Source organism: Babesia bigemina, scaffold Bbigscaff_72647 (assembly GCF_000981445.1).
Source record: "Babesia bigemina genome assembly Bbig001, scaffold Bbigscaff_72647".
In the NCBI taxonomy this organism is placed as follows: domain Eukaryota; phylum Apicomplexa; class Aconoidasida; order Piroplasmida; family Babesiidae; genus Babesia; species Babesia bigemina.
In genome coordinates, this window is record NW_012237237.1 from 20,113 (window position 1) to 42,378 (window position 22,266).

General features: G+C 48.5%; 6 protein-coding genes across 7 annotated transcripts; all 6 read left to right on the forward strand.

Moving 5' to 3' along the window:
* Positions 1–399: 399 nt before the first annotated feature.
* Positions 400–5,568, forward strand: BBBOND_0003800 (hypothetical protein, conserved; the record flags this gene model as incomplete). Its single annotated transcript, XM_012915213.1, has 1 exon — positions 400–5,568. One exon carries the CDS (start codon positions 400–402, stop codon positions 5,566–5,568), a length of 5,169 nt encoding a protein of 1,722 aa, XP_012770667.1.
* A 730-nt stretch (positions 5,569–6,298) lies between these two features.
* BBBOND_0003810 (hypothetical protein, conserved) lies at positions 6,299–7,416 on the forward strand (the record flags this gene model as incomplete). Its single annotated transcript, XM_012915214.1, has 8 exons — positions 6,299–6,372; positions 6,438–6,477; positions 6,512–6,552; positions 6,587–6,611; positions 6,664–6,704; positions 6,741–6,765; positions 6,818–6,909; positions 6,963–7,416. 8 exons carry the CDS (start codon positions 6,299–6,301, stop codon positions 7,414–7,416), a joined length of 792 nt encoding a protein of 263 aa, XP_012770668.1.
* Positions 7,417–7,513: 97 nt separating this feature from the next.
* BBBOND_0003820 (hypothetical protein, conserved) lies at positions 7,514–7,699 on the forward strand (the record flags this gene model as incomplete). Its single annotated transcript, XM_012915215.1, has 1 exon — positions 7,514–7,699. One exon carries the CDS (start codon positions 7,514–7,516, stop codon positions 7,697–7,699), a length of 186 nt encoding a protein of 61 aa, XP_012770669.1.
* Positions 7,700–7,984: 285 nt separating this feature from the next.
* On the forward strand, positions 7,985–8,191 carry BBBOND_0003830 (hypothetical protein, conserved; the record flags this gene model as incomplete). The annotated part of the gene is made up of 1 exon (XM_012915216.1): positions 7,985–8,191. One exon carries the CDS (start codon positions 7,985–7,987, stop codon positions 8,189–8,191), a length of 207 nt encoding a protein of 68 aa, XP_012770670.1.
* Positions 8,192–12,429: 4,238 nt separating this feature from the next.
* BBBOND_0003840 (hypothetical protein, conserved) lies at positions 12,430–17,715 on the forward strand (the record flags this gene model as incomplete). Of its 2 annotated transcripts, none has more annotated exons than XM_012915217.1 (1): positions 12,430–17,715. In XM_012915217.1, one exon carries the CDS (start codon positions 12,430–12,432, stop codon positions 17,713–17,715), a length of 5,286 nt encoding a protein of 1,761 aa, XP_012770671.1. The 2 variants fall into 2 exon arrangements, with proteins under 2 accessions (XP_012770671.1, XP_012770672.1); XM_012915218.1 differs by having other exon boundaries at positions 12,709–17,715.
* A 1,543-nt stretch (positions 17,716–19,258) lies between these two features.
* On the forward strand, positions 19,259–19,928 carry BBBOND_0003860 (hypothetical protein, conserved; the record flags this gene model as incomplete). Its single annotated transcript, XM_012915219.1, has 5 exons — positions 19,259–19,344; positions 19,398–19,422; positions 19,472–19,507; positions 19,547–19,582; positions 19,623–19,928. 5 exons carry the CDS (start codon positions 19,259–19,261, stop codon positions 19,926–19,928), a joined length of 489 nt encoding a protein of 162 aa, XP_012770673.1.
* Between the last annotated feature and the right edge of the window lie 2,338 nt (positions 19,929–22,266).

The window sequence follows — 22,266 nt, forward strand, 5'->3', positions numbered from 1 at the left end:
CATCGCTCCCTAACCCACTGTACATCGCCCCTGAACCCACTCTACATCGCCCCTTTATCCACTCTACATCGCTCCCTAACCCACTCTACATCCCTTGAATCATTTCGTCATATTACCGCTATGACCTCTATTAACCATTATAAAAACTTGTGCCTCGTCACCCTTCACTTCCCCTCTTCCACCTCTTGCCACTGCCCTGACCATGTGCCGCCTAGGGAGCTTGACAAGAAATTTGACAAAATTTAAAACCTCAAAAACACCTAAAATGACACCCCTAATAACATCCTTACTAACCTCTGCACTGGCCTCGAAACCTTCCTCGGCTTCAACTCTGCTTCCAAAGGCTACGATGGCACTGGGATTGTCTACTCTGACCTAGATAGGCTGTGTGACGGGGTGATGGGATTTTTGTTTAGTATAATCACTGACGTAAATAAGAACGAAAACCTTAAGAAATACAATGATAATTTAAATGGCATCCTTGAAAAAATTAAACTCGCTAAATATAATAGAAACAATTTTGATAGTAGTATTCGCGAAGTCAGTCAGGGGATTAAGGCGTGGGTGAGGGGGGTGGAGGAGAGGAATGAAAGTATAACAAAGCCATTAGCAAACCTTGAAAAAACTTTACATGGTCATGCGTCGGTCGAAATGGATGACAATCCCATAACAGATCAGTTGTCTACTTGGCAGGGCTTCTCCAGCATATACCTTCAAGAGGTTGAAAAATCTGAAATAGCTCTAGATGAAATAGACGATGAGTTAAGGAACGAAATAGCGCCCAAAATAGAATTAATAAAACAAGTTGTCGATAATTTTTGGAATTCGGTCAATGATCTTGGCGTCTATGATTCCGTTAAGAAGTTAAAAGTTAAGTTCGGTGCAATTCCTAAGATTGTCAATATGGAAATTGGAACACAAATACAAGAGGTAAATAATACATTAAATGACAAGTTCGAGAAAATGTTCCGCGATATTCACAATCTCACGCAAAATAAGAAATCGCACATTAATTCGATTCGTAAAGCTGTACAATCAGCCAAGCAGTTGGCTGATACGTTAGTTGATGACTCGACAAATGTATTTGATAAGAAGTACAAGGCGAACATATCGGACAGATTTAATGAGATTAAGGCAAAAATCGAAAAGTTTTGTAAAGTAAATGGTGACGGGCAGCCGACGCTGTTCAGTGAGTTTTACAAAGTCAGGACCAAGGTAGAGGGGTTAGAAACAGATGTACGCCATGGATTGGGCGAATTGAAACAAGAGATAAATGGGCTTACGAAAGATATGAATGATAGCAATCTTATTGTTAAAGAGGCGTTGCAACAGCTTGAGACGGACAGAGAACCATTGTACAGGCTAACTTTTAACGGTGCGAATTCGATAGTGACTCTGACGAAAGGCCTCGAAGGTAAGTTTCAGAAGGTGATCCAACAGGATCTAAAAAGTTCGATTAGTGAAGTTGACAATGCAATCAGAAAGCTCGGCGCAACTTTCGGTGTAGGTGTTGGCGGCGATAAAAAACTTAGAAGCATTTTGGAACATCTTAGAACTCAAATTGGGACGATAAAGGGTTCAGACTACGAAGACAAAGGATGTTCCGCCATTGTCGCTAGAGTAAAATCTTATGCCGCAAAGTTTACGAAATCGAAATTTGGGGAAAAGGTTTTGGATGGTTGGATTGGCGACATTCTTAAAGAGGATAGTGTGGTAAAAACAAGGATTGAAGAATATATCAAGGATAACAACGGAACGAACAATCGTGGTATGAACGGCGTTGGTACGAATCGTTTCACAAACCCGCTTATCAAAGCCGATGAATTGCATAATCCGCTTAAAACTGAAATAAAGACAGTGCTTAATTCTGAGGTAATTCAGAAGGCTACTGAAAATTTCAATGATGCGCAAGATAGTGTTGAGAAAAATCTTAATGGACTCCATGGCGTTTGCACGGCATTTGCCACGGAGCTCGGTAAGGTAATTGACGGGAAAGATGCAGAGATCGCTAGACAAGTTGATAACCAAGTCAGAGATAATAGCAAAGGGGTAACTGAGCAATCTGACCTCAAAACTGCAGTAAAATACATTCTTCAGAGACTTGTTAGTAGGGCCAATAAATTTGCCTCCGATATTGGGAATTTGATCAAAGAATGCGAATTCTCCAACGTGGATGCACCATCCAACACAGCGGTAGATCTTTACAAAAAGCTATACGACGCCATGAACGCGGGGGTAGATGGTAAGCTCAGCGAAATGAGGAGTAAGATAAGAGACCTTGACAACATTTTTACTAAAGGCGTTAAAAACGAACTTCAGACTGAGACAAATAATATTGAACGTGTTCTCAACAACTTCAACTCTAATGTCAAAGAGCGTATCAAGGATGCTGCTGAAAAGGCTATTGAACAGGCAGTTGGAAAGTTCGGATCGAATGGTATAATGAACCTGGAGCAATTGATGGGACAGTTCCATCAATCTGAGCGGGCCCTCCAATCCTCTGTTAAGCAAATTGAGAATCAACTGAACATACTAAAAACGTTCCCCAGTGCTGTAGACAGCAAGCGAAAAAACGCTGAAGAAATTATGAAGACCTTAAAAACTGAAGTGCGAGAAATTTCAGCTAAAATTGAAGCCATCGACCCAATCCTGATCAAGGCAGAAAACGTTCTTGGTACGGCAATCCAAACTCTAGAAAGATCATTAGAGGATACACGAAAGTACACTACATTAGTACTTCCGCTACTGCAACAAAATCTGCAACAGCATGTGACTAACTCATTCAATGAAATGGAAGAATACGTACAGGAGATGTTCAACGCACAGAGAAAAGCTGAATTCCAATCTTTGAAAAAGTCTGTTGATATCCAAATTCCTCAAATAAAAAGCATTATCCAATCCGACATGGAAAAAGGTCTGAAAGGACTCATGAAAAATCTGAAAGGGCCGTTTGCTCAACTGCTCAATTCTGGTGCCCATCTCAGCTCCTATACTAAAAGGGTTAAAGAGTTTTTTGCAAATTTGCTGGAAGATTTGACGCGGCAGTCTGATGTGGTTAAATACCACTCCCCTCTTCTCACCCCCCTCTCTTCCGCCCTCTCCGCCCTCCTGTCCGCAATGCACGACCAACGCCACTTCTCCGCCGACGTCTCCCTGCGCCTCGCCGAACTCCAAGCCGCGCTCACCACCCTCACCCCTACCGCATTCGCCGAGGCCTCCCCGCTGCTCAACGTCGTCAAGCGCGGCGTCCGGGCGTTCCACGGGGAGCTCGCGAAGCAGTACGTGAGCAGGTACTCGGGGAAACAAATTACTTGGGTGAAGGACGTTGGTAAACCTCCGAAATCTGAGCCAACTGAAGAAGCGTTAAAATGTGGTAAAGTATTTTTTAGTTGCTTACAAAGACTATTCGACGGTTTGCATGAGCTTTGGCAAAACTGTGCGAATAAAGCTGCCTGGGAGCACAAAACAATTTCGCTAACGGAAACTGCGCAACACGGTAATACAATCACCAATCCACTCGGAAGCTTTTTCAAGCGCAGCGGTTACACTGTCTGCTCAGGCCCGAACAAGCATAACGGTGAGCTGCGGAACACTGTGGAGTGCAGGGGCGGGCATATTCACCAGAAGTTGGATGCAAGCATAAGGGGCATTGATAGTAAAACGTACAAGCTTGTCACCAAGGAAGACGAAGAGAAAGAAGATAAGGACAGCATACAAAATCATGGACTCCTCAAGAAGCTGTTCGACCACCTCCACGATTACTACACCGTTCGTCATTTGCCTCATTTCGCCGCGAGGAAATATCCGTGCTCCGTATTTGACATGCTCAAGTGGCTGTGCGGCCTCACTTCCAGTACCGTCTACAACGACCTAACACTCAACGGCTTCGATGTGCTGTTTGAGAAAGACGAAAAAGAGACGGAGGCTGTAACTGATTTCGTTGTTGTGGAAGCCAAGCCCCCCTCTCTGTCGGCATACCCGTATGACATCACTTCTCGTATATTAAGCGGTGAACTGGCAGAGGTTTGCCACTACTCGCAGGACGTGCTCACCTGTCTGCTTGGCAATGGTCACGCCGATGGCATCTACGCTTGTGAGTTCAATACCAACTACGACGGGTTCATGTATCCCGGTAATATGGACACGTTATTGTGTATGTTGCGTGAGATTGTAAACCGCGTGTACCTTCAGCTGCACTTCCTATTCCAACAGTGTCAGTACGGCACTTCGCTGAGCGGTTGGCTGGAATGTGAGTACGGTAGAGACGTCGGCGGCTCGTCATGGCAGTGCAATACCAACCAATGTGCTGACCAAAAGTGCAAGCAAATAGCTGACCAAAAGAGGAACCAAAACTGTAAGTTACACCCTAAGTGCGGAGTAAAATCGCCATTGCAATCCTTCCTTGAAGACGGTCTCCAGGGCTTCTTGCCGCATCAAATCAAATATGAAAAAGGCAAACTGGAGTGCAACGTTAAGTCTCATGCCGGCATACAGTGTATCACGCCGATGGGCTTTGCCGACATCAGTCACGTTGCTTCCCTTACGCAAACAGGGCACCGCATCGCGGATGTGCTTGCTGGCTTCTGCGGCAATCAGATGTCTCCTCTGGCTAAGATGTGCAGTCTACTGAATTGCGCTATTCTCAGTGCGCCGAAAACACTGGGTGAGATGTTCGCATTTTATTACGGGTTCCTTGATGGGTACTATGATGGAAATACGAAACGCATGAAACATCGGGAACTGCCTTATGCGGAAGCTGTAAAAGATGCCAATTTCAAAAACGACAACAACAGATTGGACATTACGTCGATGTTCAAGAGCTCTTCTCATGAATCCGTTCCTGCGTCTACCCATACCAACGGTGACCTGTTCTCCCTTGTTGGCTGCAATCCGAAGCAGAATCCAATCTTCCCCTGTGGACCGTATTTGCAATCTTTATCATTATCTATTCATTGCATGTTTTCTGAAAATCACGCTGATAAATATTTGTCGTGGATTGTTTACCTGACTGAGACATTTTATGACCTGCTTAAGAAATTGTTTGAAGATTGCAAGAAGCATTGCGGTGGTGATAGGCCAAAATGCCGCGTTGCTAAGTGTGCTTCAACATGTAGCGTAACAACGAAAACCGCCACGCCTAGTCACGCTGACTCATGTGACAGCATCGCCAATTGCAAGGCTACGCTTCCTACTTTGTGCAGATATGGTTTCACGATTGGCAACCTATCCAAACTGAGCGGCATGGATGTTACATCACGAAAACGCACGTGCAACGATTTTTGCAAAATATTAGGAAACGCCGTTATGGAAGGAAATACACTTCATACGTTGGCTCACAAAATTATTCCAGAATTCCTTTTCAAAATTCGGGAACCTTTTATATGGCTCAACGTCGCCCTTTGGTCATTATCTCTCTTCTACCTCTTCTGCGTAATGGTTGGCAGGCTGGATGTGCTGCACATCAAATCACACTTACGATCACCGTCATCGCACAGGATAACGGCGCAGTCATTGTTGGCTGCAGCGCAAGTCGGAAGGCTTGCCAAGATATCGTATCTACAACCGTAATTGTATTCACGTCTGTAATTACTACACTCACTTACCATAGCTCACCTACTCACCTAACCGACAAACGTAGTCTAATGTCTCGAATTGCTCTAGCGGCAACCTGTGAACTAAATAGCGTAGAGATTAAGTGATGAGTGAACGACAATGCAACGTGTTGACCTAGCAGCCAGGCTAAGTGCTAAGCTAGCAACCAAGCAAAGTGGTAAGCAAGCAACCAGGCAAAGTGGTAAGCAAGCAACCAGGCAAAGTGGTAAGCTAGCAACCAGGCAACGTGCTAAGCTGGCACACAGGCAAAGTGCTGAGCTGGCGGATGAACCGTAATTTGGTGGGTGTTGTAGCACGTTGATTGCCCGGTGCTTTGAGTTGTGCGTTGACTGTGAGAGGTGTCCGCGTTGCCCATTGAGTCAGTGTCACGTGAGGCTGGGTGATTGGTCGCTAACGTAGGCGGCCGTGAGGGCCGCGGCGGGTGACCTAAGTCGTCTGTTGCGAGTCACTGGCAGGGTGGCGTAATCGGCGTTGGCCTCGTTAAGTAGCATTTATAAGCGGCAATGTAGCGATTGTTAATATAACATTTAGGCACGTAGCCGACACGCTCCGCCAGCATGGCGCCGATACCGCGGCTCGTAGCACGGTGCTGCTGCACTGTGGGAGTTGAGCGCACGGGGTTCGCTGCGATTTTAATGGCGTTGCGAATAGTGAATAATTTAAAGTGACAGTTGGTGCTGATCACATGCGTCGCGTCAGGGCATCTGTGGTATCCCGGGCAGCGTGGGTGTCGGTGGCCTGGGCTGGGGGGACACAGGGGTGAGGGTTAAGTAAGTCATGTTGCAGTGGGTGAGTGCGTTGCTAGGTGATTGATATGCTAGCAGGCTGAGGGGACTGGGAGCGGCAGTGGTAGTGTTGCAGTTGGTGAGTGCTGCTTAGGTGATTGACATGTTCGCAGGTTGAGGGGACTGGAAGCGGCAGTGGTACGTGTTGTAGTAGGTGAGTGCTGCTTGAGTGATTGATAAGTTTGCAGGTTGAGGGGACTGGGAGCGGCAGTGGTACGTGTTGCAGTTGGTGAGTGCGTTGCTTGAGTGATTGATATGTTTGCAGGGTGAGGGGACTGGGAGCGGCAGTAGTATGTGTTGCAGTTGGTGAGTGCGTTGCTTGAGTGATTGATATGTTTGCAGGGTGAGGGGACTGGGAGCGGCAGTGGTACGTGTTGCAGTTGGTGAGTGCGTTGCTCAAGTGATTGACATGTCTGCAGGTTGAGGGGAGTGGGAGGGGAAGATGGGAGGGAAGACGTACTTGCCAGGTGATGCGTGTACTAGGTGTAGTAATGGATGTCGAAGATATGAAGTATGTAATTGTTGTCCCTGGTGTTGTGTGGAATGTACTAAAGATTTCAACAGTTGCTATGAATGTCTTCCAATTGTGTGGAAGCGCACTAATGGCCGGGAGCCTTACGATTGCAAACCTTCGCCATGTAGCGTCAAATGTAAAGGCAAGGAGAAGACATGTCAATGTGAGTGTAACAGTTGTAAAAAGAAACGTGAAAGTGAACAACGTACTGTCTCCTTCCAGTCTCTCACCCTTCAACAGCAATCCGCTGCTTCCCCTGACACTCAGGATCACGCCGTCACTCAAGATCGTGGCTCCCATACCGAAGCTCAAACCCAAAATCACTATTCTCCAGAATCTTCTACAGGTCCTTCCATTTCCCCCTCCGCCATCACCGCCGTCATCGTTGCCATCATCGTCGCCATCATCCTGCTGGACCTGTGCATCTTCCGCTTCCCGGTGGGCCGCAACATCCGCGATTTCCTCGTACGCAAGATACCCTTCTGCATCGCGTTCCACAGCTAAACTCCGCAATTTGTTAGCGCCAACATCGTAATCCAAATCCCACTGAGCACCTAACTGCCAACTGACATCTAATGTCTAGACAGTATTGATTGCGTTGATGAACAATCACATGGGCAACGAGGTGACTACTTCCCTCACCCCTTACATCATCGTCCCCGTCGCCCTCGTCATCGTCGTCGCCATCATCCTGCTCGACCTGTGCATCTTCCGATTCCCGGTGGGCCGCAACATCCGCGATTTCCTCGTACGCAAGATACCCTTCTGCATCGCGTTCTACAGCTGAACTATGCAATTTGGTAGCGCAAACATCGTAATCCATATCCCACCGATCACCTAACTGGCAACTACATCTAATGTTATACACAAAGTAATGATTGCGTTGGTTACCAATGCCATAAGCAGCAAGGTTACTATGATTCCCGTCCCTTACATTATCGTCCCCGTCATCCTCGTCATCTGCGTCATGAGCTACTTCCGCATCCGGCCCTTCCACAAGGTGCGGTATCTACTGCGCAGCTAATGACCACAACCCAACTGCCAACTGACATCTAATATTCTAGACACAGTAATGATTGCATTGATGAAAAATCACATGAGCAGTGATGTGACTATAACACTTTCCCCCCCTCCCTACTTCGCCATCGCCGCCGTCATCGTTGCCATCATCGTCGCCATCATCCTGCTCGACCTGTGCATCTTCCGCTTCCCGGTGGGCCGCAACATCCGCGATTTCCTCGTACGCAAGATACCGTTCTGCATCGCGTTCTACAGCTGAGCTTAGCAATTTGTTAGCGCATAAGTCGTAATCCACATCCCACTGATCACCTAATTGGCAACTGACATCTAATGTTCTAGACAGAGTAATGATTGCGTTGATGACCAATGCCATGACCAACGTGGTGACCAATATGCTGACCAACGTGTTGACCAATGTGCTGACCAAAGTGTTGATCAACGTGTTGACAAATGTGCTGACCAATGCCATGACCAATGCCATGACCAAGTTAGTGGTCACGGCAGCGATGACATGGTCACGGCAGCGATGACATGGTGACGGCAGCGGTGACATGGTTACGGCAGCGATGACATGGTCACGGCAGCGATGACATGGTCACAGCAGCGATGACATGGTGACCAGAGTAGTGATTATCATCCACTCTTCATCGCTCCTTAACCCACTCCACATCGCTCCTTTACCCACTCTTCATCGCTCCCTAATCCACTCTACATCGCTCCCTTCTCCACTCTACATCGCCCCTTTACCCACTCCACATCGCTCCCTAACCCACTCTACATCGCCCCTTTATCCACTCTACATCGCTCCCTTATCCACTCTACATCGCCCCTTTATCCACTCTACATCGCCCCTTAACCCACGCCACATCGCCCCTTAACCCACGCCACATCGCTCTTTTATCCACTCCACATCGCCACTTAACCCACTCTACATCGCCCCTTAATCCACTCCACATCGCTCCCTAACCCACTCCACATCGCTCCTTTATCCACTCTAATCGCTCTCTAACCCACTCCACATCGCTCCTTTATCCACTCTACATCGCCCCTTTATCCACTCCACATCGCCCCTTTACCCACTCTACATCGCCCCTTAACCCACTCCACATCGCTCCCTAACCCACTCTACATCGCCCCTTTATCCACTCTACATCGCCCCTTTATCCACTCCACATCGCCCCTTTATCCACTCCACATCGCCCTTTACCTACTCTACATCGCCCCTTTATCCACTCTACATCGCTCCCTAACCCACTCCACATCGCCCCTCATCCACTCTACATCGCCCCTTTATCCACTGGCGAAGTGCTAAGCTGGCGGATGAACCGTAATTTGGTTGTTGCGTTGAGTTGTGCGTTGACTGTGAGAGGCGTCCGCGTTGCCCATTGAGTGAGTGTCACGTGAGGCTGGGTGATTGGTCGCTACGTAGCGGGCCGTGAGGGCCGCGGCGGGTGACCAAAGTCGTGTGTTGCGAGTCACTGGCAGGGTGGCGTAATTGGCGTTGGCCCGGTTAAGTAGCATTTATAGGCGGCGATGTAGCGATCGTTAATGTCACATTTAGGCACGTAGCCAACACGCTCCGCCAGTATGGCGTCTATATTGCGGCTCGTAGCACGGTGCGGCTGCACTGTGGGAGTTGAGCGCACGGGGTTCGCTGCAATTTTCATGGCGTTGCGAATAGTGAATAATTTAGAGTGACAGTTGGTGCTGATCACATGCGCCGCGTTAGGCGGAGGTGTGGTATCCCGGGCAGCGTGGGTGTCGGTGGCCTGGGCTGGGGGATACAGGGGTGAGGGTTAAGTAAGTCATGTTGTAGTTGGTGAGTGCGTTGCTAGGTGATTGATAGTTTGCAGGCTGAGGGGAGTGGGAGCGGCAGTGGTAGTGTTGCAGTTGGTGAGTGCTGCTTAGGTGATTGACATGTTCGCAGGTTGAGGGGACTGGAAGCGGCAGTGGTACGTGTTGTAGTAGGTGAGTGCTGCTTGAGTGATTGATAAGTTTGCAGGTTGAGGGGACTGGGAGCGGCAGTGGTACGTGTTGCAGTTGGTGAGTGCGTTGCTTGAGTGATTGATATGTTTGCAGGGTGAGGGGACTGGGAGCGGCAGTAGTATGTGTTGCAGTTGGTGAGTGCGTTGCTTGAGTGATTGATATGTTTGCAGGGTGAGGGGACTGGGAGCGGCAGTGGTACGTGTTGCAGTTGGTGAGTGCGTTGCTCAAGTGATTGACATGTCTGCAGGTTGAGGGGAGTGGGAGGGGAAGATGGGAGGGAAGACGTACTTGCCAGGTGATGCGTGTACTAGGTGTAGTAATGGATGTCGAAGATATGAAGTATGTAATTGTTGTCCCTGGTGTTGTGTGGAATGTACTAAAGATTTCAACAGTTGCTATGAATGTCTTCCAATTGTGTGGAAGCGCACTAATGGCCGGGAGCCTTACGATTGCAAACCTTCGCCATGTAGCGTCAAATGTAAAGGCAAGGAGAAGACATGTCAATGTGAGTGTAACAGTTGTAAAAAGAAACGTGAAAGTGAACAACGTACTGTCTCCTTCCAGTCTCTCACCCTTCAACAGCAATCCGCTGCTTCCCCTGACACTCAGGATCACGCCGTCACTCAAGATCGTGGCTCCCATACCGAAGCTCAAACCCAAAATCACTATTCTCCAGAATCTTCTACAGGTCCTTCCATTTCCCCCTCCGCCATCACCGCCGTCATCGTTGCCATCATCGTCGCCATCATCCTGCTGGACCTGTGCATCTTCCGCTTCCCGGTGGGCCGCAACATCCGCGATTTCCTCGTACGCAAGATACCCTTCTGCATCGCGTTCCACAGCTAAACTCCGCAATTTGTTAGCGCCAACATCGTAATCCAAATCCCACTGAGCACCTAACTGCCAACTGACATCTAATGTCTAGACAGTATTGATTGCGTTGATGACCAATGCCATGACCAACGTGGTGACCAATATGCTGACCAACGTGTTGACCAATGTGCTGACCAAAGTGTTGATCAACGTGTTGACAAATGTGCTGACCAATGCCATGACCAATGCCATGACCAAGTTAGTGGTCACGGCAGCGATGACATGGTCACGGCAGCGATGACATGGTGACGGCAGCGGTGACATGGTTACGGCAGCGATGACATGGTCACGGCAGCGATGACATGGTCACAGCAGCGATGACATGGTGACCAGAGTAGTGATTATCATCCACTCTTCATCGCTCCTTAACCCACTCCACATCGCTCCTTTACCCACTCTTCATCGCTCCCTAATCCACTCTACATCGCTCCCTTCTCCACTCTACATCGCCCCTTTACCCACTCCACATCGCTCCCTAACCCACTCTACATCGCCCCTTTATCCACTCTACATCGCTCCCTTATCCACTCTACATCGCCCCTTTATCCACTCTACATCGCCCCTTAACCCACGCCACATCGCCCCTTAACCCACGCCACATCGCTCTTTTATCCACTCCACATCGCCACTTAACCCACTCTACATCGCCCCTTAATCCACTCCACATCGCTCCCTAACCCACTCCACATCGCTCCTTTATCCACTCTAATCGCTCTCTAACCCACTCCACATCGCTCCTTTATCCACTCTACATCGCCCCTTTATCCACTCCACATCGCCCCTTTACCCACTCTACATCGCCCCTTAACCCACTCCACATCGCTCCCTAACCCACTCTACATCGCCCCTTTATCCACTCTACATCGCCCCTTTATCCACTCCACATCGCCCCTTTATCCACTCCACATCGCCCTTTACCTACTCTACATCGCCCCTTTATCCACTCTACATCGCTCCCTAACCCACTCCACATCGCCCCTCATCCACTCTACATCGCCCCTTTATCCACTCCACATCGCTCCCTTATCCACTCTACATCGCCCCTTTACCCACTCTACATCGCCCCTTTATCCACTCTACATCGCTCCTTTATCCACTCTACATCGCCCCTTTATCCACTCTACATCGCTCCTTTATCCACTCTACATCGCCCCTTTATCCACTCCACATCGCCCCTTTATCCACTCCACATCGCCCCTTTATCCACTCTACATCGCCCCTTTATCCACTCTACATCGCTCCCTTATCCACTCTACATCGCCCCTTAACCCACTCTACATCGCTCCCTTATCCACTCTACATCGCCCCTTAACCCACTCTACATCGCTCCCTAACCCACTCTACATCGCCCCTTAACCCACCTTACATCGCCCCTTTATCCACTCTACATCGCTCCCTAACCCACTCTACATCGCCCCTTTATCCACTCTACATCGCCCCTTAACCCACTCTACATCGCCCCTTATCCACTCTACACCGCACCTTAACCCACTCTACATCGCTCCTCTACCCACTCTACATCGCCCCTTAACTCACTCTACATCGCCCCTTTATCCACTCTACATCGCTCCCTAACCCACTCCGCATCGCTCCATAACCCACTCCACATCCCTCGAATTACCTCGCCATGATACCCCTATGACCTCTATTAACCAGCACAATAACTTGTCCCTTGTCACCCTTCACTTCCCCTCTTCCACCTCTTGCCACTGCCCTGACCATGTGCCGCCTAGGGAGCTTGACAAGAAATTTGGTAAAATTGTGAACCTAAAAAACACCTTAAATAACAACCCTAATAACATCCTTACTAACCTCTGCTCCGGCCTCGAGAAATTCCTCGGCTTCGACTCTGCTTCCAAAGGCTACACTGGCCAGGGGATTGTTTACTCTGACCTGGACAGGCTGTGTGACGGGGTGATGGGATTTTTGAGTGGTGTGCTTAAGGATGTCAGCGAGAAACAGCCTTACAGTGTGGGTAAAACAATGCTAAAAAATCTTGTAAGTAATGAAATTAACAAACATCTTTGCTCAGGGCACGATGGCTTTAAAAGGCTTTTCGAAAAGTTGCCCAAGGAAATCGAGAAGTACAACAGAGAAGTGAGAGAGTCCAATGAGAAAGTTAGTACGCCAATTAAGAAACTACAAGAAGAGATCAAAGAGCTCGAAAAACAGGTAAGTGATATATTAAATGATAATGCTGTTTCAGCTGATTTTGATGTCATCGGCAATGCAGTCTCCCAGGCCATGCCCTTGGTGCAGAAGTCTCTTGATCAAGGTGCTGCCCTTGACAATAGCTTGAAGAACGTAAATTTCGACATCATTGACTTAAATGCTAATTTGAGTGCTAGAGTTATTAGTGCATTGAAATCTGTGAGGCATGAGAATAGGCGCCTCGACGACCAGTCTAAAAAAGCGCTGGACGATATGATGAACATGAATGCCAAAATAACTGATGTTCTAGCAAATCTTAGAATCAACATAAACGAAAAAATTGAAAAAGACGTCAGATATCTGGTTGATGCGCTAATATTCAGAGTTACGGATATCAAAACAAAACTTGAAGAGATTAATCACAAGTTAGAAGGGTACATATATGAGTTAGGGAAGTTGCTTGCTGAGGCCGAAGAAGTTATAAGTGCGATGGAAGGAACTTTGAATGTTATGTATAATCATGTTAACTGGAATGGTGAGGGTGAAAAGCCGCAAAAATGGAAAGATGTCGAAGATACAACGAAGGAAATTGATACTTGTTTGGTGAAAAAAGTTGAAGAGTTAGTAACATGGAAGCAGGCGGCAGACAACATTGTGCAAAAGGCGACGTTGAAGTGCTCGGACATACGTTTAAGAGTCGATGAAAGTAGTAACCCTAAAATATTTCAGACGGCCACGGATTTAAAAAACAAAGCTGAAAAACTCCTCACGGCTTACAAAGATGCAAGGGCAGGAGTGGGACGGCTGGTTGAAGCAGCGAAAAAAAATATTACCACATTGGAAGATAATTTGAAGACGGATCTGAAGACTTTGAAAGATCAGATTATAGATGTTATCAGTACTTATTTTGATAAGTTTTATAGAGGAGCTGTGAAAGCTGATCTTAGCCTGATTGCTGCAGAGCTGAATTCATCAGCACCTAAGCTTCAAACGTGGCTTAGTGGGTACGCGAAGTATAATGGCAGTCCTAAGGACTCCGTATACCTAGCTTTAAAAGCATTTCAAAAAAATTCACGTGGTAGCAGAATGAAGTACGACGAATCTGCGTATGGCGCTATCCAAAAAGACCTTAACGAAAGCGTTGGAAAGAAATGGCCGGATGATGCGTCATCGGTGTCATCAGATCCAGGAGATGTACATACGCAACCATCTCAAGCTACCAAAGTCCAACTCACGAATCTGCAAAAGTATGCATCTGACAAAACGGCAGTCGAACGGGCTTACACAACAGTAGCTGAGCACACGCTACGACACTTTGAGGCATACGTCTCGAAGCAGAATGCCGACAAAGATGTAGGTGCTGTGAGGGATCAATTCATGTCAATTGTACAGGAGCTATATGAGATCACAAAACTGGTTACTAACAATGGTGGTCCTGGATCGAAACCAGATGGCGTCACGAACTACCTAGTAGAATTAGTGAAAATGCTCGAAGCTAAAGAATGTACATTGGAGTGTAATATAGATGACAGTATTAAGAATGAAGTCCGTGGTTTGGAGCTTTTAAAAAATGAAATTAGTGCACTGCGAACTCAAATTTCGGTTGTGGACGCAAAAGTTAATGATCTTTGCGAAGCTGTTAAAGTGCCCGGATATTACGCAAAGGAGCATTTGAAAACCCTAAAAGAAATGATGTATAATGATGTTGTAACTATTAAAGGTGAAACCCAAAGGGGTATTAACGAAGTGAAGAACTCCTTAAGAACTTTGCGTAAGAAGCTAGGTACAGCCATACAAAATGTACACGAATTCATTACCAGGGATGCCAAACATTCTGGCGAACAGACCATTATCCATCTTATATCCTATGTTAACGAAAACATCGACATCGCCACCTCCACCCTCACCACCGCCGCCCGCCGCAACTACGTCTCCTCCGTCAAGGCCCTCCTCACCGCGTTCGCGGACAAGGTCAGCCAGGAGTTGGCGGGGTTGCCGGAGGAGATTGACAGGGATTTGACCATTGGTTTCAAGGGGTTGATGAAGACGTTGGAGGGTACAAAGTACACTGCAGAATTATCAAATACTGCTACATTTAACGATTCAAATAGGTCTGAATTGTTTGACAAAATTAGTGAGCTTGCCAAGTCCTTGACGTCACCACTGAATGGCACGCAGCATCTTGAAAAATTCAAAGATTTATCCACCAATTTCCACACTTATTTCACTAATATTCATACATATATCAATAATCAAATTACTCCTGAAAATAAAACTCAGTCTCCTACCGAAGACCCCAACGTCGCCAAACTCACCGACGTCAAATCCAAATTCACCGATTTACTCGATCACCTCAAAATCAACACTAATCAACGCCGAACATATATATTTGACAATACTTACACTAATCTCCTGTCCACCCTCTCCTCCTCCCTCCACCTCCTCCACCCCTCCCACTTCGCCAACCCCCGGCACCCGGAGCTGCTCGATGCGGTCAGAGCGGGGCTGCAGGGGTTTGTCAAGGAGATGGAGCGGGTGTATGTGAACAAATACGAGGGGTCAGAAAACACGTTATTAGTATATGCACATACCGGAAATGTTACGGAAGATGGAAAAAATTGCGCTAAGATTTTAATGACTATCCTGGAGATGGTGAAGTACGATTTGGCCAATTTACTATCTGGATGTGATCAGTATAAAACTTCGAAAATCACATTGAAAGAGGACAACAGATTTGGCCGGTGGTTTAGAAGCCGTGGCTTCACAGTGTCGATCACTGATAAGCAAGATGGTGAGTTGAGGAATAGTGACCAGTGCACTGGTAATAGAATTAAAGATTTTCTGGTTGGAGATTCAAGGGACAGACATATTTTCAGCAACGCGGACATAAAAACAGATAATGGCTCACTTAGTAACCTTGTCGGCCAGGTAGCCACATATTGCAGAGTGACGCACCTCCGCTACATCGAGAAACCCAAAGCACCATCTAACATCTATCAAATGCTGCAGTGGTTGAGCGGATTGTTATGTGATCCAATGTTAACCAAGGTTTCTTCCTACATGAAGGAGCTCTTTGATAAACCTGAAGCGTACAAGGATCACGCAGATTATTCGAAAATTCCATCGACGGATTTGAAACTATCTGCCACCAGAGAAATCGCTTATGACAACTTACCGCAAACTCTTCATCAGGTCTGCAACTTCTCTCAGAAGACGCTGGTTGCCATCCTCGGACGCGGTCACGCAGGTGGCCGGTACGCCTGTGATTTCTATACCAACGTAGATAATCTATTGTATCCTAGTCGCAGTAGTGAATGCTTTGATATGTTAGTTGATATGTTGAATAGAGTCCATCACCAACTGCGTTTCCTATACAGCCAGTGTCAGAACGGTCCCGATAGAAGCGGTTGGAAAGACTGTTGGTACGGCAAGGACATCGGTGGCTCAGCGTGGAACTGCAACAGCAAGCAGTGCCCCAAGCAAATCAATGGTCAAGAGTGCAACCAAATGGTCAACCAAACAGCTGACCAAACGTGTAACCAACATCCCAATTGTGGGCTCAAATCTCCGTTGCAATCTTTCTTGGAAGATGGTTTGCCAGGTTTCCTCCCTCATAAGTTTGACAAGCCTGGCTGCAACCTCACATGTACCGTCTCTAAACACAGAGGTATCCCATGTAAAACGCCCATGGGCTTTAGTGATCTAGGCATCACGGCGTCACGTGCGGAGAAAGGCTCGGAACTCTGGAAACTTCTTTATCAGTTTTGTGGGTTGAATGACAAACCTCTAAGTACGCTGTGTGCTCAGCTTAACTGCCTCCTCCGACAGCCACCGCAGACGCTTGGCGATATGTTCAGTTTCTTCCAAGGTTACTTGTCAAACTGGAACGGCGGCGGTAGAAAGCATAAACAAGAGGCATTTGAAAATGCTGTTAAAAAGGCCAACTTCAATAATGCTGAAACAATGTTGGACGTCACTTCCATACAGCAGTCCAGTAAGCATGACAGTCATACTGCCGGCGAAAAGAAGCAGCTTAACGGTGATATATTCAGCCTGGTGGAATGCAAATCTCAGACATCAATGCCAAACGTCCCCTGTGGTGCGTATTTGCAATCGATCAGTTACGATGTCCGAGTGGTGTATTCTAAGGAATGTGCCAGCCAGTATTTGTCGTGGGTTGTTTACATATCGGAGACGTTCTGGGACTTACTCAAACAGTTGTATGAACAGTGTTGCCGTAACTGCAATAAAGCAGGGACACGATGTCATGATAGAAGCTGTGTCAAAGATTGTCAAGTGAATACATATTACGGGTCTCCGAATGCCAAGTACATCGACAATATCAAGCATGAGCATGAATGTAATTCCATTGTCACCTGCCGCAACACCCACGCAGCTATATACGCTGCAGGTTTCACGTTCGGCAGCCCATATGAACTAAGCGGTGCAAAAGATAAGAAAACGAAACGTACGTGCCAGGATTTCTGCAAAGCATTGGAATCAATATGCTCGGACAAATCTGTTCTCGCAAGACTTGTCCATGAATATATTCCTAAATTCCTGTGGGAAATCAGGGAGAAGTTCTTCTACACCACCGTCGCGCTCTGGTCACTATCGCTCTTCTACCTCATCTGCGTCATGGTTGGCAGACTGGATGTGCTCCACATACGCTCACACCTGAGGATACCGTCGTCGCACAAGATAACGGCGCAGTCATTGTTGGCTGCTGCGCAAGTCGGAAGGCTTGCCAAGATATCGTATCTACAACCGTAATTGTACTCACGTCTGTAATTACTACACTCACTTACCATAGCTCACCTACTCACCTAAAAACCAAACGTAGTCTAATGTTTCGAATTACTCTAGCGGCAACCTGTGAACTAGATAGCACCTAGATTAAGTTATGAGTGAACGACCAAGCAAAGTGCTAACCTAGCACCCAGGCAAAGTGTTAAGCTGGCACTCAGGCAACGTGTTAACCTAGCAACCAGGCAAAGTGGTAAGCAAGCACCCAGGCAACGTGGTAACCCAGCAACCAGGCAAAGTGTTGACCTAGCAACCAGGCAACGTGGTAACCTAGCAACCAGGCAACGTGCTAAGCTAGCAACCAAGCTAAGTGCTAAGCTAGCACCCAGGTAGAGAGCTAAACTAGCAACCAGGCAAAGTGGTAACCTAGCACCCAGGCAAAGTGGTAAGCTAGCATCCAGGCAAAGTGCTAAGCTAGCACCCAGGCAAAGTGCTAAGCTGGCACAAAGGCAAAGTGTTGACTAGGTAACCAGGCAACGTGCTAACCTAGCACGCAGGCAACGTGTTAACCTAGCAACCAGGCAAAGTGATAAGCTGGTGGATGAACCGTAATTTGGTGGGTGTTGTAGCACGTTGATTGTTTGGTGCGTTGAGCTGTGCGTTGACAGTGAGCGGTGTCTGCGTTACCCATTGAGTGAGTGTCACGTGAGGCTGGGTGATTGGTCGCTAACGTAGGCGGTCGTGAGGGCCGCGGCGGGTGACTTAAGTCGTGTGTTGCGAGTCACTGGCAGGGTGGCGTAATCGGCGTTGGCCTCGTTAAGTAGCATTTAGAGGCAGCAATGTAGCGATCGTTAATATCACATTTAGGCACGTAGCCGACACGCTCCGCCAGCATGGCGCCGATACCGCGGCTCGTAGCACGGTGCTGCTGCACTGTGGGAGTTGAGCGCACGGGTCGCTGCGATTTTCATAGCGTTGCGAATATTCAATAATTTAGAGTGACAGTTGGTGCCGATCACATGCGTCGCGTCAGGCACAGCTGTGGTATCCCGGGCAGCGTGGGTGTCGGTGGCCTGGGCTGGGGGGATACAGTGGTGAGGGTTAAGTAAGCCATGTTGCAGTTGGTGAGTGCTGCTTAGGTGATTGATATGTCTGCAGGCTGAGGGGAGTGGGAGCGGCAGTGGTACGTGTTGCAGTTGGTGAGTGCGTTGCTAGGTGATTGATGTTCGCAGGTTGAGGGGATGAGTGAGTGTCACGTGAGGCTGGGTGATTGGTCGCTAACGTAGGCGGTCGTGAGGGCCGCGGCGGGTGACTTAAGTCGTGTGTTGCGAGTCACTGGCAGGGTGGCGTAATCGGCGTTGGCCTCGTTAAGTAGCATTTAGAGGCAGCAATGTAGCGATCGTTAATATCACATTTAGGCACGTAGCCGACACGCTCCGCCAGCATGGCGCCGATACCGCGGCTCGTAGCACGGTGCTGCTGCACTGTGGGAGTTGAGCGCACGGGTCGCTGCGATTTTCATAGCGTTGCGAATATTCAATAATTTAGAGTGACAGTTGGTGCCGATCACATGCGTCGCGTCAGGCACAGCTGTGGTATCCCGGGCAGCGTGGGTGTCGGTGGCCTGGGCTGGGGGGATACAGTGGTGAGGGTTAAGTAAGCCATGTTGCAGTTGGTGAGTGCTGCTTAGGTGATTGATATGTCTGCAGGCTGAGGGGAGTGGGAGCGGCAGTGGTACGTGTTGCAGTTGGTGAGTGCGTTGCTAGGTGATTGATGTTCGCAGGTTGAGGGGACTGGAAGCGGCAGTGGTAGTGTTGCAGTTGGTGAGTGCGTTGCTAGGTGATTGATATGCTTGCAGGCTGAGGGGACTGGGAGCGGCAGCGGTAGTGTTGCAGTTGGTGAGTGCGTTGCTTGAGTGATTGATATGTTCGCAGGTTGAGGGGACTGGGAGGGGAAGATGGCGCAGTGTTGGAAGTGCCACAATGGATGCACTCGGCGTGACTGTTATTGCTGCCCAGAGTGTTGCAAAGGATGTAAACCGGTGTGTCTGCAATGTGCCGAGTTTGTCCACCCGCGCCGAAGTGGAGGAGAATGCCATGATTCGGGATGTAAAAACTGTAATGACGGCTGTATGTGTAACTGTTGTCAACGTAAACGCCTCTCCTCCTCCCATTCCCAAACTACTGTCAGTTCACAGGGCGGCGTCTCTTCCCCCGGATCCCCCTCTCCCCCCCGTGTAGAGCAGCAAACCGGTCGACAGTCTACCACCGCTTCTAACCACGCCCCTTACATCATCGCCGCTGTCGTCGCCCTCGTCATCGTCGTCATCTGCGCCATGATATACTTCCGCATCCGGCCGTTCCACAGGGTGCGGTATCTACTGCGCAGCTGATCACAATAACCCGATGGGCAACTGACATCTAATGTTATAGACAGAGTAATGATTACGTTTATTATCAAGCATATGAGCAGTGAGGTGACCTACCGCCTGACCAAAGTGCTGACCAACGTGCTGACCAAGGTGCTGACCAACGTGTTGACCAATGTGCTGACCAAACAGCTGACCAAGCACCTGACCAAGTTGATGGTTACGGCAGCTATGACATGGTCACGGCAGCGGTGACATGGTCACGGCAGCGATGACAGTTGATGGTCACGGCAGCGATGACAGGTAACGGCAGCGATGACATGGTCACGGCAGCGATGACATGGTCACGGCAGCGATGACAGTGGTGACCAGAGTGGTGATTATTATCCACTCTACATCGCCCCTTATCCACTCTACATCGCTCCTTTATCCACTCTGCATCGTCCCTTTATCCACTCTACATCGCCCCTTAACCCACTCTACATCGCTCCTTTATCCACTCTACATCGCTCCCTAATCCACTTTTCATCGCCCCTTAACCCACTCTACATCGCCCCTTTATCCACTCTGCATCGTCCCTTTATCCACTCTACATCGCCCCTTAACCCACTCTACATCGCTCCCTTATCCACTCCACATCGCCCCTTTATCCACTCTACATCGCCCCTTAACCCACTCTACACCGCTCCTTACTCCACTCTACATCGCCCCTTAACCCACTCCACATCGCCACTTAACCCACTCTACATCGCCCCTTAACCCAAACTACATCGCCCTTTTACCCACTCCACATCGCCCTTTTATCCACTCTACATCGCCCCTTAACCCACTCTACATCGCCCCTTAATCTACTCTACATCGCTCCCTAACGCACTCCACATCGCTCCTCTATCCACTCTACATCGCTCCCTTATCCACTCTACATCGCTCCTTATCCACTCCACATCGCCCTTTAACCTCCTCTAATCGCTCCTTTATCCACTCTACATCGCCCCTTTATCCACTCCACATCGCCCCTTTACCCACTCTCCCTAACCCACTCCACATCGCTCCCTAACCCACTCTACATCGCCCCTTGATCCACTCTACATCGCTCCCTAACCCACTCTACATCGCCCCTTAACCCACTCTACATCGCTCCTTTACTCACCTTACATCGCTCCCTAACCCACTCTACATCGCTCCTTTACCCACTTACATCGCCCCTTACTCCACTCTACATCGCTCCTTATCCACTCTACATCGCTCCCTTATCCACTCTACATCGCTCCCTAACCCACTCCTCATCGCCCCTTTATGCACTCTACATCGCTCCCTAACCCACTCCACATCGCCCCTTTATCCACTTTACATCGCTCACTAACCCACTCCACATCGCTCCTTTATCCACTCTACATCGCTCCCTAACCCACTCTACATCGCTCCCTTATCCACTCTACATCGCCCCTTTATCCACTCTTCATCGCCCCTTTATCCACTCTACATCGCCCCTTAACCCACTCTACATCGCCCCTTTACCCACTCTACATCGCCCCTTTATCCACTCTACATCGCCCCTTTATCCACTCTACATCGCCCCTTAGCCCACTCCACATCGCTCCCTAATGCACTCTACATCGCTCCCTAACCCACTCTACATCGCTCCTTTATCCACTCCACATCGCCCCTTTACCCACTCTACATCGCTCCTTCACCTCCTCTAATCGCCCCTTTATCCACTCTACATCGCCCCTTGATCCACTCTACATCGCTCCCTAACCCACTCTACATCGCCCCTTAACCCACTCTACATCGCTCCTTTACTCACCTTACATCGCTCCCTAACCCACTCTACATCGCTCCTTTACCCACTTACATCGCCCCTTACTCCACTCTACATCGCTCCTTATCCACTCTACATCGCTCCCTTATCCACTCTACATCGCTCCCTAACCCACTCCTCATCGCCCCTTTATGCACTCCACATCGCTCCCTAACCCACTCTACATCGCCCCTTATCCACTCTACATCGCTCCCTTATCCACTCTACATCGCTCCCTAACCCACTCCTCATCGCCCCTTTATGCACTCTACATCGCCCCTTATCCACTTCACATCGCTCCCTAACCCACTCTACATCGCCCCTTTATCCACTCCACATCGCTCCCTAACCCACTCCACATCGCCCCTTTATCCACTCTACATCGCCCCTTTATCCACTCTACATCGCT